The sequence below is a fragment of the Pristis pectinata genome, chromosome 9 (assembly GCF_009764475.1).
Source record: "Pristis pectinata isolate sPriPec2 chromosome 9, sPriPec2.1.pri, whole genome shotgun sequence".
Lineage (NCBI taxonomy): Eukaryota > Metazoa > Chordata > Chondrichthyes > Rhinopristiformes > Pristidae > Pristis > Pristis pectinata.
This window is the reverse complement of record NC_067413.1, coordinates 32,167,743-32,184,503: the sequence shown is the minus strand read 5'-3', so window position 1 is coordinate 32,184,503 and position 16,761 is coordinate 32,167,743. Positions and strand designations below refer to the sequence as shown.

At 46.0% G+C, this 16,761-nt stretch overlaps 1 protein-coding gene across 3 annotated transcripts in view; it reads left to right on the top strand.

Moving 5' to 3' along the window:
* The first annotated feature begins 1,798 nt into the window (after positions 1-1,798).
* The window catches only part of sntb1 (syntrophin, basic 1), a 90,818-nt gene continuing 75,855 nt past the window's right edge, over positions 1,799-16,761 (top strand). Inside the window, exons 1-3 of one of the 3 annotated variants that reach the window (XM_052023785.1) lie at positions 1,799-1,959; positions 2,110-2,410; positions 7,808-8,027. In XM_052023785.1, the coding sequence (XP_051879745.1) occupies positions 2,138-2,410; positions 7,808-8,027 (493 nt within the window). In that variant the 5' untranslated portion in view covers positions 1,799-1,959; positions 2,110-2,137. Of the gene's footprint in view, positions 2,411-7,807; positions 8,028-16,761 lie in introns of all 3 variants that reach the window. The other 2 variants (XM_052023784.1, XM_052023786.1) reach the window with 2 other exon arrangements.

Here is a 16,761-nt window from a genome sequence, read left to right as displayed (position 1 = left end):
CCACCTCCCTTGTTTTAGTTTTCACTGGTCCACAAAGCACTCTTTCCTACAGCACTTCCCCATGCAACGGCAGGAGATGGCACATTTATTCTTTTACCTCTTTCACTTCCTGTCGTCCAGTGGCCCAAGCACTCCCTCCATGTGATTGACTTCCACTCTATCCAAACTGGTGTACTGCATTCAAAGTCAAAGTCGAGTTTATCATCATATGCACAGGTACATGTGTGCACAGGTGCAATGAAAACCTACTTGCAGCAGCATTACAGGCACATAGGATAGCCTGTCCTAATTCAACCATGTAGACTCCATGGTCAAGGAAGCAGACCAGTGCCCCTATATGATATGATATCTTTATTAGTCACATGTACATCGAAACACACAGTGAAATACATCTTTTGCGTAGTGTTCTGGGGGCAGCCCGCAAGTGTCGCCACGCTTCTAGCGCCAACATAGCATGCCCACAACTTCCTAACCTAAGGAAATTCGGCATGTCCCTGTTGACCCTCACCACCTCACCAATTTTTATCGATGCACCCTAGAAAGCATTCTACCTGGATGCATCACAGCTTCGTAAGGCAACTGCTCTGCCCGAGACCACAAGAAACTGCAGAGAGTTGTGAACGCAGCTCAGCACATCACAGAAACCAGCCTCCCCTCCGTGGACTCTGTCTACACTGCTCGCTGCCTCGGAAAAGCAGCCAGCATAATCAAAGACTCTCCCCCCCTCCCCCATTGGGCAGCAGATACAAAAGCCTGAAAGCACATACCACCAGGCTTAAGGACAGCTTCTATCCCACTGTTACAATTCTATTGAGCGGATTTCTTTTACGATAAGATGGACTCTTGACCTCACAATCTACCTCATTATGGTCTTGCACCTTATTGTCTGCCTGCACTGAACTTTCTCTGTAACTGTAACACTTTATTCTGCATTCTGTTATTGCTTTTCCTTGTACTACCTCAATGTACTGATGTGGTGAAATGATCTGTATGGATGGTGTACAAAACAAAGGTTTTCCACTGTACTTTGGTACACGTGACAATAATAAACTAATTACCAATTAACTGCCCCTATTTAGTCTTCCACATTTTATCTCCACTGCAATCCTGGCCTCACCCTGTCAGAGATATCCCCCTTACACTATCCATACCTCCCCCACCCCGTCTGCAACTTAAAAACAACTTTTTTCCCCTCTCTTTCTAAGTTCTGACGAAGAGTCTCCAACCTGAAACATTAACTCTGTTTCTCTCCCCACAGATGCCGCCTGACCTGCTGAGTGTTTCCAGCACTATTTTGTTTATTTCAGATTTCCAGCGTCTGCAGCTTATTTTTTATATATTTACAGGGAGTAAAGCTGAGAGATGGGAGCCCCGTTGCTCCTCGTGCCCCTCCTCTCTCAGTCCTCCCTCAGACCACTTGAGGTCGCCGTCTCCTATGGGAACAGCTGCCTGTCCCTCACAGAGCCCCTCAAAGCCCTCACCTTGTTGACGGTGTGCCTTGAAGCACACCTTGGCTGTTCTTCTGGCCAACCCCTTTTCCACATTCCACAACCAACCGTTTCTGCAACTCGGGGGATATCTGGCACCAACTGAGCGACATGTCCCAACCTCTCAACCCACGTTGCACCTTAAATCAAATCGCCCTATTTTAGGGCAGCTTTATTACTAATGCAGCAGGGAACTACACCTTTGCTTGCTGGGACCTTAAATCTTAACTTTTTAGGAAGTTGCATTACTTTTTAAAAAGTTTTCCCGTGACTTCTGAAGGTCCGGCGTTGCTTTAAGAGCTGCCGTTCGAGGGGGTGGGGCGTTTTGGGGTTCAGTTTGGGGTTCTCTTGATGGATTCTCAGCCTGAGCACCTCCCCTTCCACTCTGCTGGGTGGGAGCATTAATCTGGGACCATCCCGAGGCGGGTCGCTAGAAGTTTGGCCTGCTGCAGATTTCCCCCAAACTCTCTAGGTGGGTGGAGATGAATCCGTGTTTCTCTGTTGCCTAATCGCTGTTAGCTCCACCTCAAACGGGACTTGGGCAGAGGAATTTGTCAGCACTTCTGTGTCAGAGAGAGAAGTGGTCTCAGAGAGTCTTCTGCCCTCTCCCTCTCACCCCCAGGTCCTGGAATGAGAAGGATGCTCCAGAGATGGCGTTGACGGCCAGGGTGCAGAGGAGTGGGCTGCTGGACGTCCTGGTGCGGGACGTGTGGCACCGGGTGTTGGCCACCTTGAACGAGGAGACCCTGGTGCTGAGCTGCGACCAGGCGGCCGATCCCGCGGCGTGGAATGGGGTGGCCAACGGAAACCAGGCTGGCTCCCCGAGCCCGTGCGCCAGTCCAAAGGCCGGAGGGGTCCGCAATGCCTTCACCGAGCTGCCCGAGAGCGTCAGTAACAGGAAGAGGAGCGTCAGGGTCATCAAGGTACTGGGGGTGGAGGTCCCGAGCGGCGGCGGGCTCTGGGCTGGGAACGGGAGGTCCCGGCCGGGACTGCACCGGGGCAGGTGGCAGGGGTCATGGGGAGAGTGGGGGTCCCAGGAAAGGGTCGGGGGGCGTGGGGGCCCCGGGAGTGAAGAAAGGGGGGGGGGTCCTGGGAAAGAGTAAGGAAAGGCTCGGGGGTGCCAGGAGAGGGTCGGGGGGGGGGGGGTGAGGCGTCCCGGGAAAGGGTCGGGGGGGGTGAGGCGTCCCGGGAAAGGGTCGGGGGGGTGAGGCGTCCCGGGAAAGGGTCGGGGGGGGGGTCGTCCCGGGAAAGGGTCGGGGGGGGGGTCGTCCCGGGAAAGGGTCGGGGGGGGGGGGGTCGTCCCGGGAAAGGGTCGGGGGGCGAGGGGGTCTTGGGAGAGGGGTACAGGGAGTTTTGAGGAGGGTGTCCGGGCAAATGTTAGGGGCTCCCGGGAGGAGCTGGGTCCATCGCCCTCCTTCCCCAGGGAGCTCCATTTACCGCCCCCCCCAACCCCAGCACAGTAGAGCTCCCACTCCCCGGTGTGAGACTGGGGCAAGGTTGTGTCTGTGCAGCGGGGGGCTGGGGTTCCTTCTGCAATGCCGGCACCGACATTCCTAGTCTCCCTGAGCCCCAGCACCGACATTCCCAGTCTCCCTGCATTCCCAACACTCATTTTTCCCAGTTTCTTCCCAACCCCCATGGTCTCTCTATCCCAGGCTTGTGAATATGGGTGGGATTTCGAGATCTAAAGAAGCCTGTCTGGACGGTTTCTGCTCTGAATTAATTATATCTGAAATTATTCTTTTTATTTTTAAGCATTTGTTGTTGTTCGCACACTTTAGCTTTCAGGGGTTTTTAAGACTGAGGGCAGGGCAATGGTTAATAATTATTGCCATCCCTCACTAGCCTGTGAAAGTCCTCCAGCAAGTGTTCACAGATGGAAATAACACAGAATCTGTGGAGGCAGCAAGTAACCCTTTGTGTGCTGAATGTTTTGTTGTATTTAAAGTTCAGTGGGACTTGGCAACAAACAGTTGGAATTCTAGGCAGTTTGACATTATGATTGTGACTTTAGCCGTTCATATTCCTAGAACTTGCATTCTGCCTGACCTGATTTATGAGTTACTAATAACTTTGCACTGTGCCAGTTAAACGAGTCACTACTACTAACCACTAAGCTACTGTTCCAGTTAAACCACTGGCACTAGTTTCTTTTCACAAATTATTCGATAACTGAGGCTTGCTGAAACGAGTAAATATGTTTACCACCACTGAGTATTAGCTAATCATCCCCTAGAAAATAAACTTCTTCAATTCGACCAGAAACTTCAAACTGTTCAGAATTCCCTTGACTTGGCTTTGCATTCAGTTTCATTATTGACATTGGAACAAAAGTGATTTGTTCTACTCTCAAGAGGTAATGGTTAGTTGAAGGACGTGACATTGGTTCTCACAAAGTACAGTAGTATCATTTGACACTGCAAGTTTAGGCTGTTTCTGAAAAGGGCTCATACAAGCTTTGCTTTGTTGTTAAACCACTCCTGGGGTCCATCTGTCTATAGGCAGAGAGGTCTTGACCTCCATAGTGGAGATGGGTTTGGGGAATAGCTGTGGGAGAGGACAGGAGTGGGTGGAATGCATACAGATCAGACCTGTAACAGCTCTGCAGAGTTTACCAAAGGCTTCTGCAGAATGTGGCCTGGCAGTAGGCTTGGCTTCACTTGCTTGGGATCTAGGGTCATACAGTACGGAAACAGGCCCTTCAGCCCAACTCGTCCGTACTGACTAAGATGCCCATCGAAGCTAATCCCATTTGGCTTGGCCCATATCCCTATAAACCTTTCCTATCCATGTACCTGTCCAAGTGTCTTTTAAATGCTGTAATTGAACGAACTTCCTCTGGCAGTTGGTTCCATATACTCACCACCCTCTGTGTGAAGAAGTTGCCTTCTGATCCCTTTTAAATCTTTCCCCTCTCATCTTAAACCTGTGCTGTCTGGTTTTTGATTCCCTTTCCCAGGGAAAAAGACTGTTTGCATTCACCCTGTCTATGCCCTTCATGGTTTTATACACCAGAGAAAAGGGGGAACTGGGATGTGCGGGTGTAAGTGTCTTGGATTATTTTACCTGCCCCTCTGGGCGTAATTGAGGCTGAGGCTGTTATCATTTTCACCTTTGCCACAGATTAGAACTGATTCCTCACTTGGAAACAGGCTTGTAGGACCAATAGGTGGGTGTAATCTCGTGTACGAGGATATCGAGAGGAAATGTTTTCCCAGTATTCACTGGGACACCATAGTGTTATGTAAGATGTCTCTTGTTCTGGTCATTACACAGAGACTGTTTTCTATTCTTAATGCAGATATCTAATGTTCAGAGGAATTATGGGAATTAACGTAGCCCATTCAAGTTTGGAATTAGATCAGGACCAAGTTGTCCTTAATACACCTCACTGCCTTTGTTCCACAGCCATTAATACCAATGTTAATCTATAAAGCCGCGTTTTGAACATCAGTTGATCCCCATCTCAAAAGCAGTGGAAGTTCCAGATTCCCACTGCCCTCTGTGTGCTCTCTAAAATCATCCTGGAACACCAGGCTCTCACTTTAGGGCAACACACAAGATGCTGGAGGAACTCAGTAGGTCAGGCAGCATCTGTGGAGGGAAATGGACAATCGATGTTTTTGGTCAAAACCTTTCATCTGGACTCAACGTTGACAATTCTTCTCGTTTCACCCCCCCCCCCCCCCCCCCCCCCCCCCCAAACCAAACCTTGTTTCTGGTCTCCTCCCCTCCAAAGAGATACTTTCTAATTGCCTTGTAAAAATCCTTTAATCACAAACACTACAATTAGATCCCTCCCAACCTTCTGAAGTGAAGAGTCTGTCCAAACTACCCTCGTAATTTAACCCTTTCAGCTAACGTCTTTGTGATGCATCTCCCATGCACTCACTATTTTGTATTTAACTCCTTTGAAATGCTTTCATACATTTGTTGACACATTGGTGTGTGGGTAACCCAGGAGTCCAGCACTTTTAACAATTGGTTAATTTTTGAGGCTGATTTTGTTTTGGTTGCATTTTCTGAAATTGCGGGGATACACTTGGAGTTGGTCTGTGTGGAGACCATCTCCAGCTGAGCCTCTGTGCCTGGGATCCCAGGGCACGAGCTGTTTGCTTGTTCTTGGACAAGAAGGCTTTGTGTTATCTGATGTTGGCTAACATCAGAGGAGGCCTCAATTAGTGCTCTTCCTGTGTCTGCATAACACAATAATGACACATGTCATTGTTGTTAAAACTACAAGCTCTGAGTGTTTATTGCCTGTGAACCAATACTCACCCCAATTTGGATCATCTAGACTCTGTCATGCTGCAATCTCTTCAAGCCCATCTCCCTCTACCTCCCAGCCCTACATCCCATTCTTCCCTCAATTCCAACTAATTGTTGGAATCGCTTCACCTTTGATATCCATGTCTGCTGTCTCCTGAGCCCCTCCTGTCCCGTCCCTAAACCTCTCCACACCCCTCTTCCCTTGTTCAAGAAATTCTTTGGGGGTGTTTCCCCCGATGGGAGCAAGGTTTCAGAATCAGGGGTGGCCCATTTGGGATGGGACTGAGGAGGGGTCAGTCCCATGGGGTCATAGCAGAGAAACAGGCCCTTTGGCCCACCATGTCTATGCCCACCATCATGTCTGTCTATACTAATCCTACTTGCCTGCATTAATTCCATATCCCTCTATGCCCTGCTCATTCAACTATCTGTCCAGATGCCTCTTAAATGTTGTTATTGTTCCTGCCTCCTCCTCCACCTCTGGCCACTCATCCCAGATACCAACTACTCTCTCTGGAAAATTTACCCCTTGTATCACCTTTTAAACCTCCTCCCTCTCTCCTTAAGCCTATGCTGTCTGGTTTTAGATACCCCTACTGTAGGGAACAGACTCTGACTATCTAGCCTATCAATGCCTCACATAATTTTGTATACCCCTTTCACTTCTCCACCTCATTTGCTCCAGGGAAAACAGACCCAGCCTATACAACCTCTCCCTCTAAAGTCAAGCCCTCCATTCCAGGCAACATTCTTGTGAATCTTTTTTGCACTTTCTGTAGCTTAATCACTTCTTTCCTGTAGTGTGGTGACCAGAACTACACAGTATTCCAAGTGCAGCCTAACCGGTATCTTGTACAACTGTAATATGACATCCCAGCTCTTGTACTCAAAGCTCTGAACTATGAAAGCAAGCATGCCATAAGCCGCCTTCACCACCCTGTATACCAATGTTGCCACTTTCAGGGAATTATGTACCTGTACCTCTAGTTCTCTGTTGTACAACACCCTCCAGGGCCCTGTCATTTACTGTACAAGTCTTGGCCTGACTTAACTTCCCAAGATGCATCAGTTTGCACTTGTCTGAGTTAAATTGTCTGCAATTCCCCTGCCTATTTTCCCAGTTGATCTATGTCCTGTTGTAACCATAGACAACTTTCTTCACTGTCCACCACACCACCAATTTTGGTGTCACCCACGAACATACTAATCATGCCAACTACATTCTCATTCAAATCTTTAATGTATATGACAAATAACAGATGACCCAGCACTGATCCCTGTGGCACACAGACATCCAATATGGAAAAACAGTCCTCCAATACCTCCAAGCTAATTTTGTATCCAATTGGCTAGCTCACCCAGGATCATGTGTCTGAACTGGCCTATCATGTGGGACCTTGGCAAAGGCCTTGCTCAAGTCCACACAGACAATGTCTACTGCCATACCCTCGTCAGTCCTCTTGGTCACCTCAGCAAGGTTTATCTTTATAACTGACTTCTGCAGAAAGCTGTGGAGACTGAGTTGAGATCTAGATGGGACGATGTTTAGACACTAGGGGAGTCCTGGATTCAGGGGAATGGGAGGAAAGTGAAGCTGAGGCCAAAGTATGATCTCCTAGAATGACAGAGCAGGTTGGAGATGCTGGATGGTCATCAGTCCTTGCATGCCTCCATGTGAAATGTTTGGTGTTTCTCCAATGAAGCACCTTGGGATATTTTTCTACATTAATGGAGCAACATGTATGCAAGTTGTTTCAAGTGTTTAAAAAGAAAAGTCGAAGTGGGTTCAATTTAATATTTCATTGGAAAGACGGCACCTCTGACTATGTTGCATTCCCTCCATGGTCTGCTGTAGTGGGAGAGTTGGCTGAGATTTTTGCGCTCGTGTCTTTGGAGTGGTCTCCTGCCTCGACAGAGGAGAGGTGCCTACTCACCCTCAGATGCCAATGCTGGTTGGTGAGCTAGTAACCAGTAGTTTAAGTGGGGTTGGAGTGTGTCTAGCGACAGTCTACACTAACCCCCAAGGTAATGCTTCTCTTTTCTCCTTGAAGCAGGAGGTTGGGGGCTTGGGGATCAGCATCAAGGGAGGCAAAGAGAACAAGATGCCAATCCTGATCTCAAAGATCTTCAAGGGTCTAGCGGCTGACCAGACCGAGGCTCTGTATGTCGGGGATGCCATCTTGTCTGTGAACTCGGTGGACCTGCGAGACGCAACACATGATGAAGCAGTGCAGGTGTTGAAGAGAGCGGGGAAAGAGGTACTCCTGGAGGGTGAGTGGGTGCTTGCACATTCCAGCCACGTCTGCGTCACGAGAAGGGTGGGCGTTTGTCCTGGATCGCACAGTGTAATCGTGGTTGCCCATTGACTTCAGTACAACAGCAGTGAGCCACACTCATACCTTACCATGTGAGTGCTTCAAGTGTGTGAGGGATGAATTCCCTTCTCCAGTGTTTCCCTAATCCTTTGTAATTTGTCCCATTTGAAGCTTTTTTAAACTCATTTTTATTTTTAAATATTGAGTCTAAATTCCAACCCTTGATCTGTCTAAGCTATCAGGTGACTATGGTTTGTGAAGCCAGTTGTAAAAAGAAATATTATTGGTTCGAAGACTAAAATTTCTTTTTGGAGTCTGCATGTGTGGGAGATTGTGATTGGTTTATTGTAAGATTTTGGGTAGGTCAAATGTCGTGCTATTTTCTACTATCAGATGCATTACTTACAAATCTTGGAAATTTAGAGCTGTTTGTAAAAGTCTGAAAAAGAAGGCATTTATATAGTGCCTTGGATATATCAAAGTCTTTTGCAGCTAGTGACTTGTGGGCACTGCTATAACATGCAATCTGTGCACAGGCACCTCCAACAAACAAACGATGAGATAATGACCAAACAATGTTTTGCAATGTTGGTTGAGGGTCGCAGGTTGTCCCTAGTTAGAGCTCCCCTAATCTTCAAATGAGTGGTGTGAGATCAGAAGGGAGACAACACTTGGTTTAGCACCTCTCCCAATCACCAGCACTAAATGACAATGCAGCACCACCTCATTAATGAACAGGGGCAATTAGCTTGAGATTCTGGTATGGGATTTGAAACCTCAGATTTCATAATTTAGAAACAAGGATGCTAACACTGAGGTAAAGCATTTGTAACCCTGTCCATTTCTGGAGCATTGCATCCATAAACCAACATCCCTCCTGAAACCCCTCTGTCTACACTTCTTGCTGCCTCAGTAAAGCAGCCAACGTAATCAAAGACCCCTCCCACCCCGGACATTCTCTCTTCTTTCTCCCCCACCCCCCTAATATTGGGTAGAAGATGCAACAGCCTGAAAGCACGAACCATCAGGGTCAAAGACAGCTTTTATCCCACTGTTTTAAGACTGTTGAATGGTCCCCTTGTACAATAAGATGGGCTCTTGGCTTAAAAATCTACCTCTCTACCTCGTTCTGGCCTTGCCCCTTATTGTCTGCCTGCACTGCACTTTCTCTGTAACTGTAACACCACATCCTGCATTCTGTTATTGCTTTTCCCTTGAATTACCTTGATGTACTGATGTGATGAAATGAGCTGTATAGATGGCAGGCAAAACAAAGTTTTTCTCTGTAACTCGGTACGTGTGACAATAATCAATTTACCAATACATCAGGTGTTGTTACTAACCTGCAGGTTACAAGATAATGTGTCATAAATTTATAACAATTCCCCCCCAAAAATTTGAATGATTTCCTGGAAGTTGCTTTTAAATTAGTAGTAATGTGTTGGATTCCAATGCTCCTTGAATTCTGGCTCAATCATCCATGAATCTGCCATTAATGACTGTTCCTCCAGTCACCTGCGTCTTAAGCTGTGGAATTCCTTCCCCAAACCTTTCTGGCTCTCAACTTCTCTCCTCCTTTAAAGTATCCTCTTAGGCCAACCCTTTGGTTACCAGTCCTAACATTTGTTTTGTTTGGAGTAAAATTTGATTGATCTTGAGGAATTTTTCCCTCTGTTGCATGGACTGTATAAATGCAAGTTGTACTTTTCAGTTTCCAGTGAAATTTCTGGAATATTTTGAGAATTCACTGTCTTGTTATTTGGAGATGGGACTTGTTGATTGTCTGTACAAACAGATGTTATCCTTCCTGGAGCCATGCTCAAACCAAAATTATGTCAGACAGTTCTGAAATTTTATATGTATTGTAAAACTGAGCAAGATGGATTGCAGCTGAATAAATGTGAGCTCCAAATCCAGAGTTTTATTGGCATAAGCAGCTCCTAGGAATGTTTTTGCGGAAAGTGAGATGACTAAATAACTGAGGGCCCTGTCACCTGATAAAGTGGAGAATGGTTTCACATCTCGAATTATTTTTAGTGGATTGACTGTAAAATCAATTGTGTTGTGGGCTGTTTAAGATGAGCAAGTGGTGAGGTGAATGATAGCAACAAACAATCTGCTGAGGGAACTCAACAGGTCGAGCAGCATCTGTGGGAGGAAAGGTATTGTTGAAGTTTTGAATCGAAACCGTGCATCAGGACTCTGAGTTCCTCTGCAGATTGTTGCTCCAGATTCCAGCATCTGCAGTCTCTTGGTCTCCAGAGAGGTGAATGATGTTGGGGTTGCATTGTACAGCACTTAAATTGTGAGTGAATATGGATATACTGGCTCGTGACACAACACACTAGGGCAGATCTTCCATTCTCCCAGCCTGTTGAGAGCTCTTCAAATCCATATTCAAGGTACTTGGGGAGAGAGAGACCACAGCTGAGGCTTCCTGTGATACTACAACACAACCAGTCTCTTCATTTTTGACTCGTTCTTCCAATCCAGGACAGAAATCCCTCCTAGATGCTGTTGGTTGAGCAGCTGCTTAGAAACTAAATTTTAACCATTTATGAAATATTTGAACGCTACTTTAGTGATGATGCCATCAGATATGTCTGCTTTACTGCACACTGCAGCCTTGGTGGAAGCTGTAGTAGTAGTAGTAGTAGTAAAGTCCTGGGTTTAAATCCCACAGTGAGATCTTGAGTAGTCGGACCCAGGCTCTGGTGCTGGGCTACCAGAGGTGCTCTATTCCACAGAGATATTAAACCAAAGCTCCAGTGAGGTCACTCCGCGCCTTCTTCCCAGGAAGTGGGGAGTTCCTCTGGGTATGAAGACAAAAGAGACTGCAGATGCTGGAATCTAGATCAAAAACTGAATGCTGGCAGAACTCAGTGGGTCAATCAGCATCTGTGAAGGCAAAAGATGCAAGTTGAGACCCTGCATCAAAGACCAGAAACATCGACTTAGCATTTGCGGAGGTAAAAGCTTGATTGACCCGCTGAGTTCTTCCAGCATTCTGTTGTTGTTCTGTCAGGTGTCCCAGGCCAACGAAAGTACCTGGAAAAGAAACTGAAGGGAAGTAACCCAAAAGACTGCTGTTCCCAAGGAGAAAATGAGTGGGGTATCTATCACAGCACAATCCATAGCAATGAATTGCAAGCCACCTCTGCGTTATGGCATAGTTGCCTTCCTAGCAAAAGGTCCGTATCATAATTTTCTGTGACATGAAGCTGCATCTTCTGAGCATGTGTCAGGAAACACGAGTTGAAAAAAATTGTTTATTTACTTTTTTCCACAAATTCTGAGAGAGCGAATTTTATTCTGTATCTCAGATCTTTGGGTAGTGATTTGTGAATTCTAAAAGAGCAAATAATTGTCACCCTAATGGCTGTAAGGCGAGTGTCACCTATTGTTTGTTACAAAAGACAAATTTGCCCTGTATTTTCACAACTGATTTGTTTTCTTCTTGGGAATCGAGATTGGCTTGAATGACTTTTTCAGACAGAGCAGACATGATTCAATGATCCCTGATGGTTCTATGATCACAGCACTTGTGCTCCTAGTACAGCCTGCTACTGTTATAAACCAATATTGCCAACACCCTGTACAAGAATTAACAGGCTCCATTGCATCATTCCAAGTATTCAGAGAGGCAGGCTACAGTGTTGGTTTTAAGTCATTGTAGAGTAATGTGTACCAACTCTGGTTTAAAGAAAAGCAAATTACTTCAAATCTGCAGCAAGAAAACAGGTTGGGCTTTTCCCCCTCTGCTCTGTGTTGGTGTTCCTGCCCTACCCCAGCCTCCTCTCCCCTCTCCATCATCCCCTTCTCCTTTATTCCCTTAAATTAATCACTGCTGCTCACTCGCCTCAACCCCTCCCCAAGGGAGCATGTTTCACCTTCTCTCCACTCACTGTGAAAGGAAGTTTCTCCTGAGACTCTGGATTTAGGAATGACCTGTCCTTTAATGATTAGTTTTGGCTCTCCTCCTCCTCCTCTCAACCTAGCCCATGAAGTTCACTATCGAGACCCTGCATGGATTGCAGGTGGCAAATGGATTAAGTTGGGGACTCTGGGGAGTGAAGAACAGAGATAAGGTTTAAAAATAAGTTGCCTGAGAACTAGATATGAAATGAAGAGCAATACCTACAGCCAGGCAGTTATTAAGGTCAGTATCTGAAGTTGTTGGGGATGGAGATTGGATTCCACGGCAACATTCAAAAAAACAGAGCTACAAGTTTATGCACAAAGAGTTCCTTTTAAGCATGATAGACTGAGCAGCTTCCTTGAATCATGGAGCTATTGAGACTAATCCCACTTCCCAGTACCTGGTCCGTAGCTTGTCAAGTTGCTGTTTAACTGTGGGTAGGACTCCTCCCTCTATCTCCCTTTCAGTCTGAGATCCAGACCACCAATATCTGGGAGGAAACATTTCCACTCCATTCCCCTCCAGTCCTCCCACTTGTGAATTTTACATTTATGTCCCTGAATTCTGACCTCTCCTCAAACCCTCTGAAAGGGGATGTTTAATTTGTGTTTTTCCTTGTGAGCGCTGCTTATCTGATACTATGTGCCTGTGCTGCTGCAAGTAAGTTTTTCATTGCACCTGTGCGTACATGTACTCGTGCATCTGACGATAAACTCCACTTTGACTTCATTAACGTCGTGGTTCAGTTACTGGGCAAACAGCCAGAGTTCTGGCCTGTTGATCCAGAGACATGAGTTTGAACCCCACCAGGGCAGATGGAGAGTTTAAATTGATGTAATTAAAAATATCTGGAAAAAGAAAGGAATCTCCCATGAAACTCTCAGATTAGTGCACAAGCCTCTTGGTTTCATATACGCCCTTCAGGGAAGGAAATCTTCAGCCCTTGCTTCGTCTGGCCTGTATGTGATTCCAGACCCATTAATGTGGTTGACATTAACTGCCTCCACAGTGCAGGGGTGGACAATAAATTGTCTGTGGTCCACATCTGGTGAACAAAAATGCAATAAAAAAAATCCTTGTTTCCCTTGGGCCTCTCGATTCTATTTGCCTCATTTTAATCTCCATTGGCCTCTTCTGTTTCATAGAAAAATCAAGTCCAACCTGACCAAACCTCTTGCTTGCGAAGTGTCCTGTGCTGTAAAGTTCTATGATCCTTGTATACCTTTCTACTGAGAAGTTTCAATTGCTTCTCTTGAAGAGAAATTAGCTTTTAAACATGTATTTCAATCAATTTTGTAATGGGACAAATGTATCTGCTAGTGGCGTTGGTTAGAAAGATCAATCTTCTCACACCCCACCCCATCCAACTCCCAGGCAATGAAGGTGTCCACATGGCTGAATAATTGGCCTGGTTTGTGCAGCATTGTGCGTACATTCCTAATGATGCCACCAGCCGTGTACATGCTACTGGCCTTTCACCATTTGTTAGGGAAAGGTGTAGTGTTCATCGGCTGAGTTTGATTGACCAAGGTAACAGACTTGTCTTCCCTTTGGAACACCAGCAATAAGAAGAAAGTGTTTCCCGTGGCAGGAGGGTGTGTGGTCAGAGGGACACAGAATCAAGGCATTGGCCACACAAGAAATGTTTTGCACCATGCTTTGTGTGATCTGGGAACTGATCCCAGAGGAAATCTCAACAGCGGTGATGGATAAAGCATGAAAATGACAGAAGTGCAGGGTTGGAGAATGGGGCGAATTGAACAGCTCTTTCAAAAGCTAGTATTGGCATGGTGGGCTGGCTGGCCTCTCTCTCTGCTGTAAGATTCCGTGATTTGCAAATTCCAATAAAAGAACAGTAAATTAATTTGCCCAATGACCATGTCTCCAGACTCCAATCCTAAACACGAGTTCCTTATTTTTAAATCTTGTATCTCCAGGGCTGAAACTGAAGGTCACCAGTCAGCCCTCACTTGCTCATCTCTTCCCTGTGAAGGATTATTGTAGTGAATGTTGCATTAGTGTTGATTTTCCCCCCGAGGTTTGACTTCTGCTAGTAAACAATGCTAGCTGGAAGCAATTGCAAATGTCATCCATTCATAAGGTTCCAAGTGTCAGTGAATCTTGGAGCGCTCCTCTGCATAGACTAAATTACCCTGTGCACTTGGCTCATCTTGACTATGGTAGCTCTGAAGGAGCTCTCCAATCAATTCCTCCATCCCACAGCCCAGCAACTTTTTTTTTTGCCTTCAGGTATTCACCTTCTAAATGCTCCTGTAGAGTTTGCTTTCATTGCCTCTTCAGGCAATGTGTCCCCGATTGCAAAAGCTCACTGCACTTATTAAAACAAATTCCCATCTGCCCTCTTGCTATCAACTCACATCGTATAGTTTCTGATCCTTCTCCTGGAAACTGCTCCTCTTCCATCAAAAACCCTTCCAGAAAGAAGAAATGGTGTGAACCGTGATTCTAGTCGGGGATGTAGGAATTTTGGCCAATGTGTTTGAAGTTGCTGATCCTGGAGCTAACACTCCGATCTATATGCCGGAGGTTTTGGTTGTGGAGTAGGACAGCACAGTAACAGGCTCTTTACTCCACGCTTATCTTCAAGCACCCATCTACGCCAATTTGCATTCATCCCATTTCTTTTTATTCTCCCGCACATCCTCATCAACTGCTCCCCCCACACCGCCACCACCATCCTCCCCCCAAAAGATTCTACCATTCATCTACATACTAAGGGCAATTTGCAGTGGCACACATTCTACCACACATCTTTGGGCATGTGTTTATTTCACTTTTTAGTACTGGTGGCACTCATTTTTAATGAGGCCTTTACCTCATTAGACCTGTGGCACAGTTAATGCCCCACGTGAGTATTCTCCCTCCCCTCCACCTCACCCTATCAGCTCTATTCATTCCACGTTTTGGTCAGAGGAGAGTTAAATGATGCAAAATTTGCCAGAAGTTTTGGTAAATGCAGCTACAGATAAACAGTAGCTGCCAGTGTCCTGCCAAAATGATCCCAGATGGTGTTGAACAACATCTCAGAATCTAGTGGCACACAAGGAGGCCATTCATGCTCCCCAATTAGTGCATGCCTTCTGCTCTTCCCCACAGACACACAACTGCGAGTGGTGCTACTCAGGAAAGCTCCCATCCTGGTCATTGTCTCTTCTCCCCCCTCCCATTGGGCAGAAGATACAAAAGCTTGAGAACATGCACCACCAGCCTTATGGACAGCTTCTGTCTCACTGTAATCAGACTCTTGAATAGACTTCTTGTACAATAAAGCTGAATGTTTGATCGCTCAATCTACCTTGTCATGGCACCTTGCACTTTATTTCTCTACCTGCACTGCACTTTCTCTATAACTGTAACACTATATTCTGCATTCTGTTCTTGATTTCCTTTTTACTACCTCCATGTACTTGTATATGGAATGATCTGTCTTGATGGCATGCAAGCAAAAGCTTTTCACTTTCTCAGTACATGTGACAATAATATACCAATTATCAGGAATTATCTGAGATGCCATGTGCAATAGACACCACCTTGATCACCTGTCACAGCAGCTGCCACAAGATGCATTCATCCAACATTAAATGTCTTTTCTGGATTAAACACAAAACTGAGCAATTGTCGCCGCCACATCCTTCAAGTGTTGCCAGCATGGATATGACAGGCCAAATGGCCTTCTCTGTGCCTTAAATTTGAAAACATTTTAGAGATGTTGCTCCAGGTATGTGGGGATGTTGCTGCCTTTGCAGTTATGGCTGGTTATCAGCATTTACAGAGGGATCTTGATCAGCTGGGTAAATGGGTCAAGGAATGGCAAATGGAGTTTAATTTAGATAAGTGTGAGGTCTTGCATTTTGGGAAGACAAATCAGAGTAGGACTTTCACAGTGAATGGTAGGGCCCCTGGCAAGTGTTGTAAAACAGAGGGACCTAGGAGTACAAGTACATGGTTCCCTAAAAGTGTTGTCGCAGGTAGACAGGGTGGTGAAGAAGGCTTTTGGCATGCTGGCCTTCATCAGTCAGGGCACTGAGTATAGAAGCTGGGATGTTATGTTGCAGTTGTACAAGACATTGGTGAGGTCACATTTGGAATATTGTGTTCAGTTTTGGTCACCCTGCTATAGGAAAGATATCATTAAGCTGGAAAGAGTGCAGAGGAGATCTACGAGGATGTTGCTGGGACTTGAGGGACTGAGTTATGGAGAGAGGTTGATCAGGTTGGGACTTTATTCATTGCATTGTAGGAGAATGAGGGGTGATGTTATGGAGGTGTATAAAATTATGAGGGGCATGGATAGGGTGACTGTGCACAGTCTTTTTCCCAGGGTTGGGGAATCAAGAACTCGGGGGCATAGGTTTAAGGGGAGAGAGGAGAGAGTTAATAGGAACCTGAGGGGCAACTTTTTTCACCCAGAGAGTGGTCGAAATATGGAATGAACTGCCAGAGGAAGTGGTTGAGGCCAGTACCTTAATGACATTTAAAAGGTATTTGGACAGGTACATAGGAAAGGTTTAGAGGGATATAGGCAAATGGGACTAGCTTAAATGGGAGTCTTGGTTGGCATGTAGCAAATGGGTTGAAGGGCCTATTTCCATGCTGTATGACTATGACTTATGATCTGGAGCAGATTCAGCAGGAACTTTTGACAGAAAATTGGACAAACACTTGGAAAAACAGGGATTTATAGGTCTGTAGGGAAAAAGCCAGCATAGGTGTGATGGGCCAAATGGCTGCTTCCTGTGGTGTAAGATGC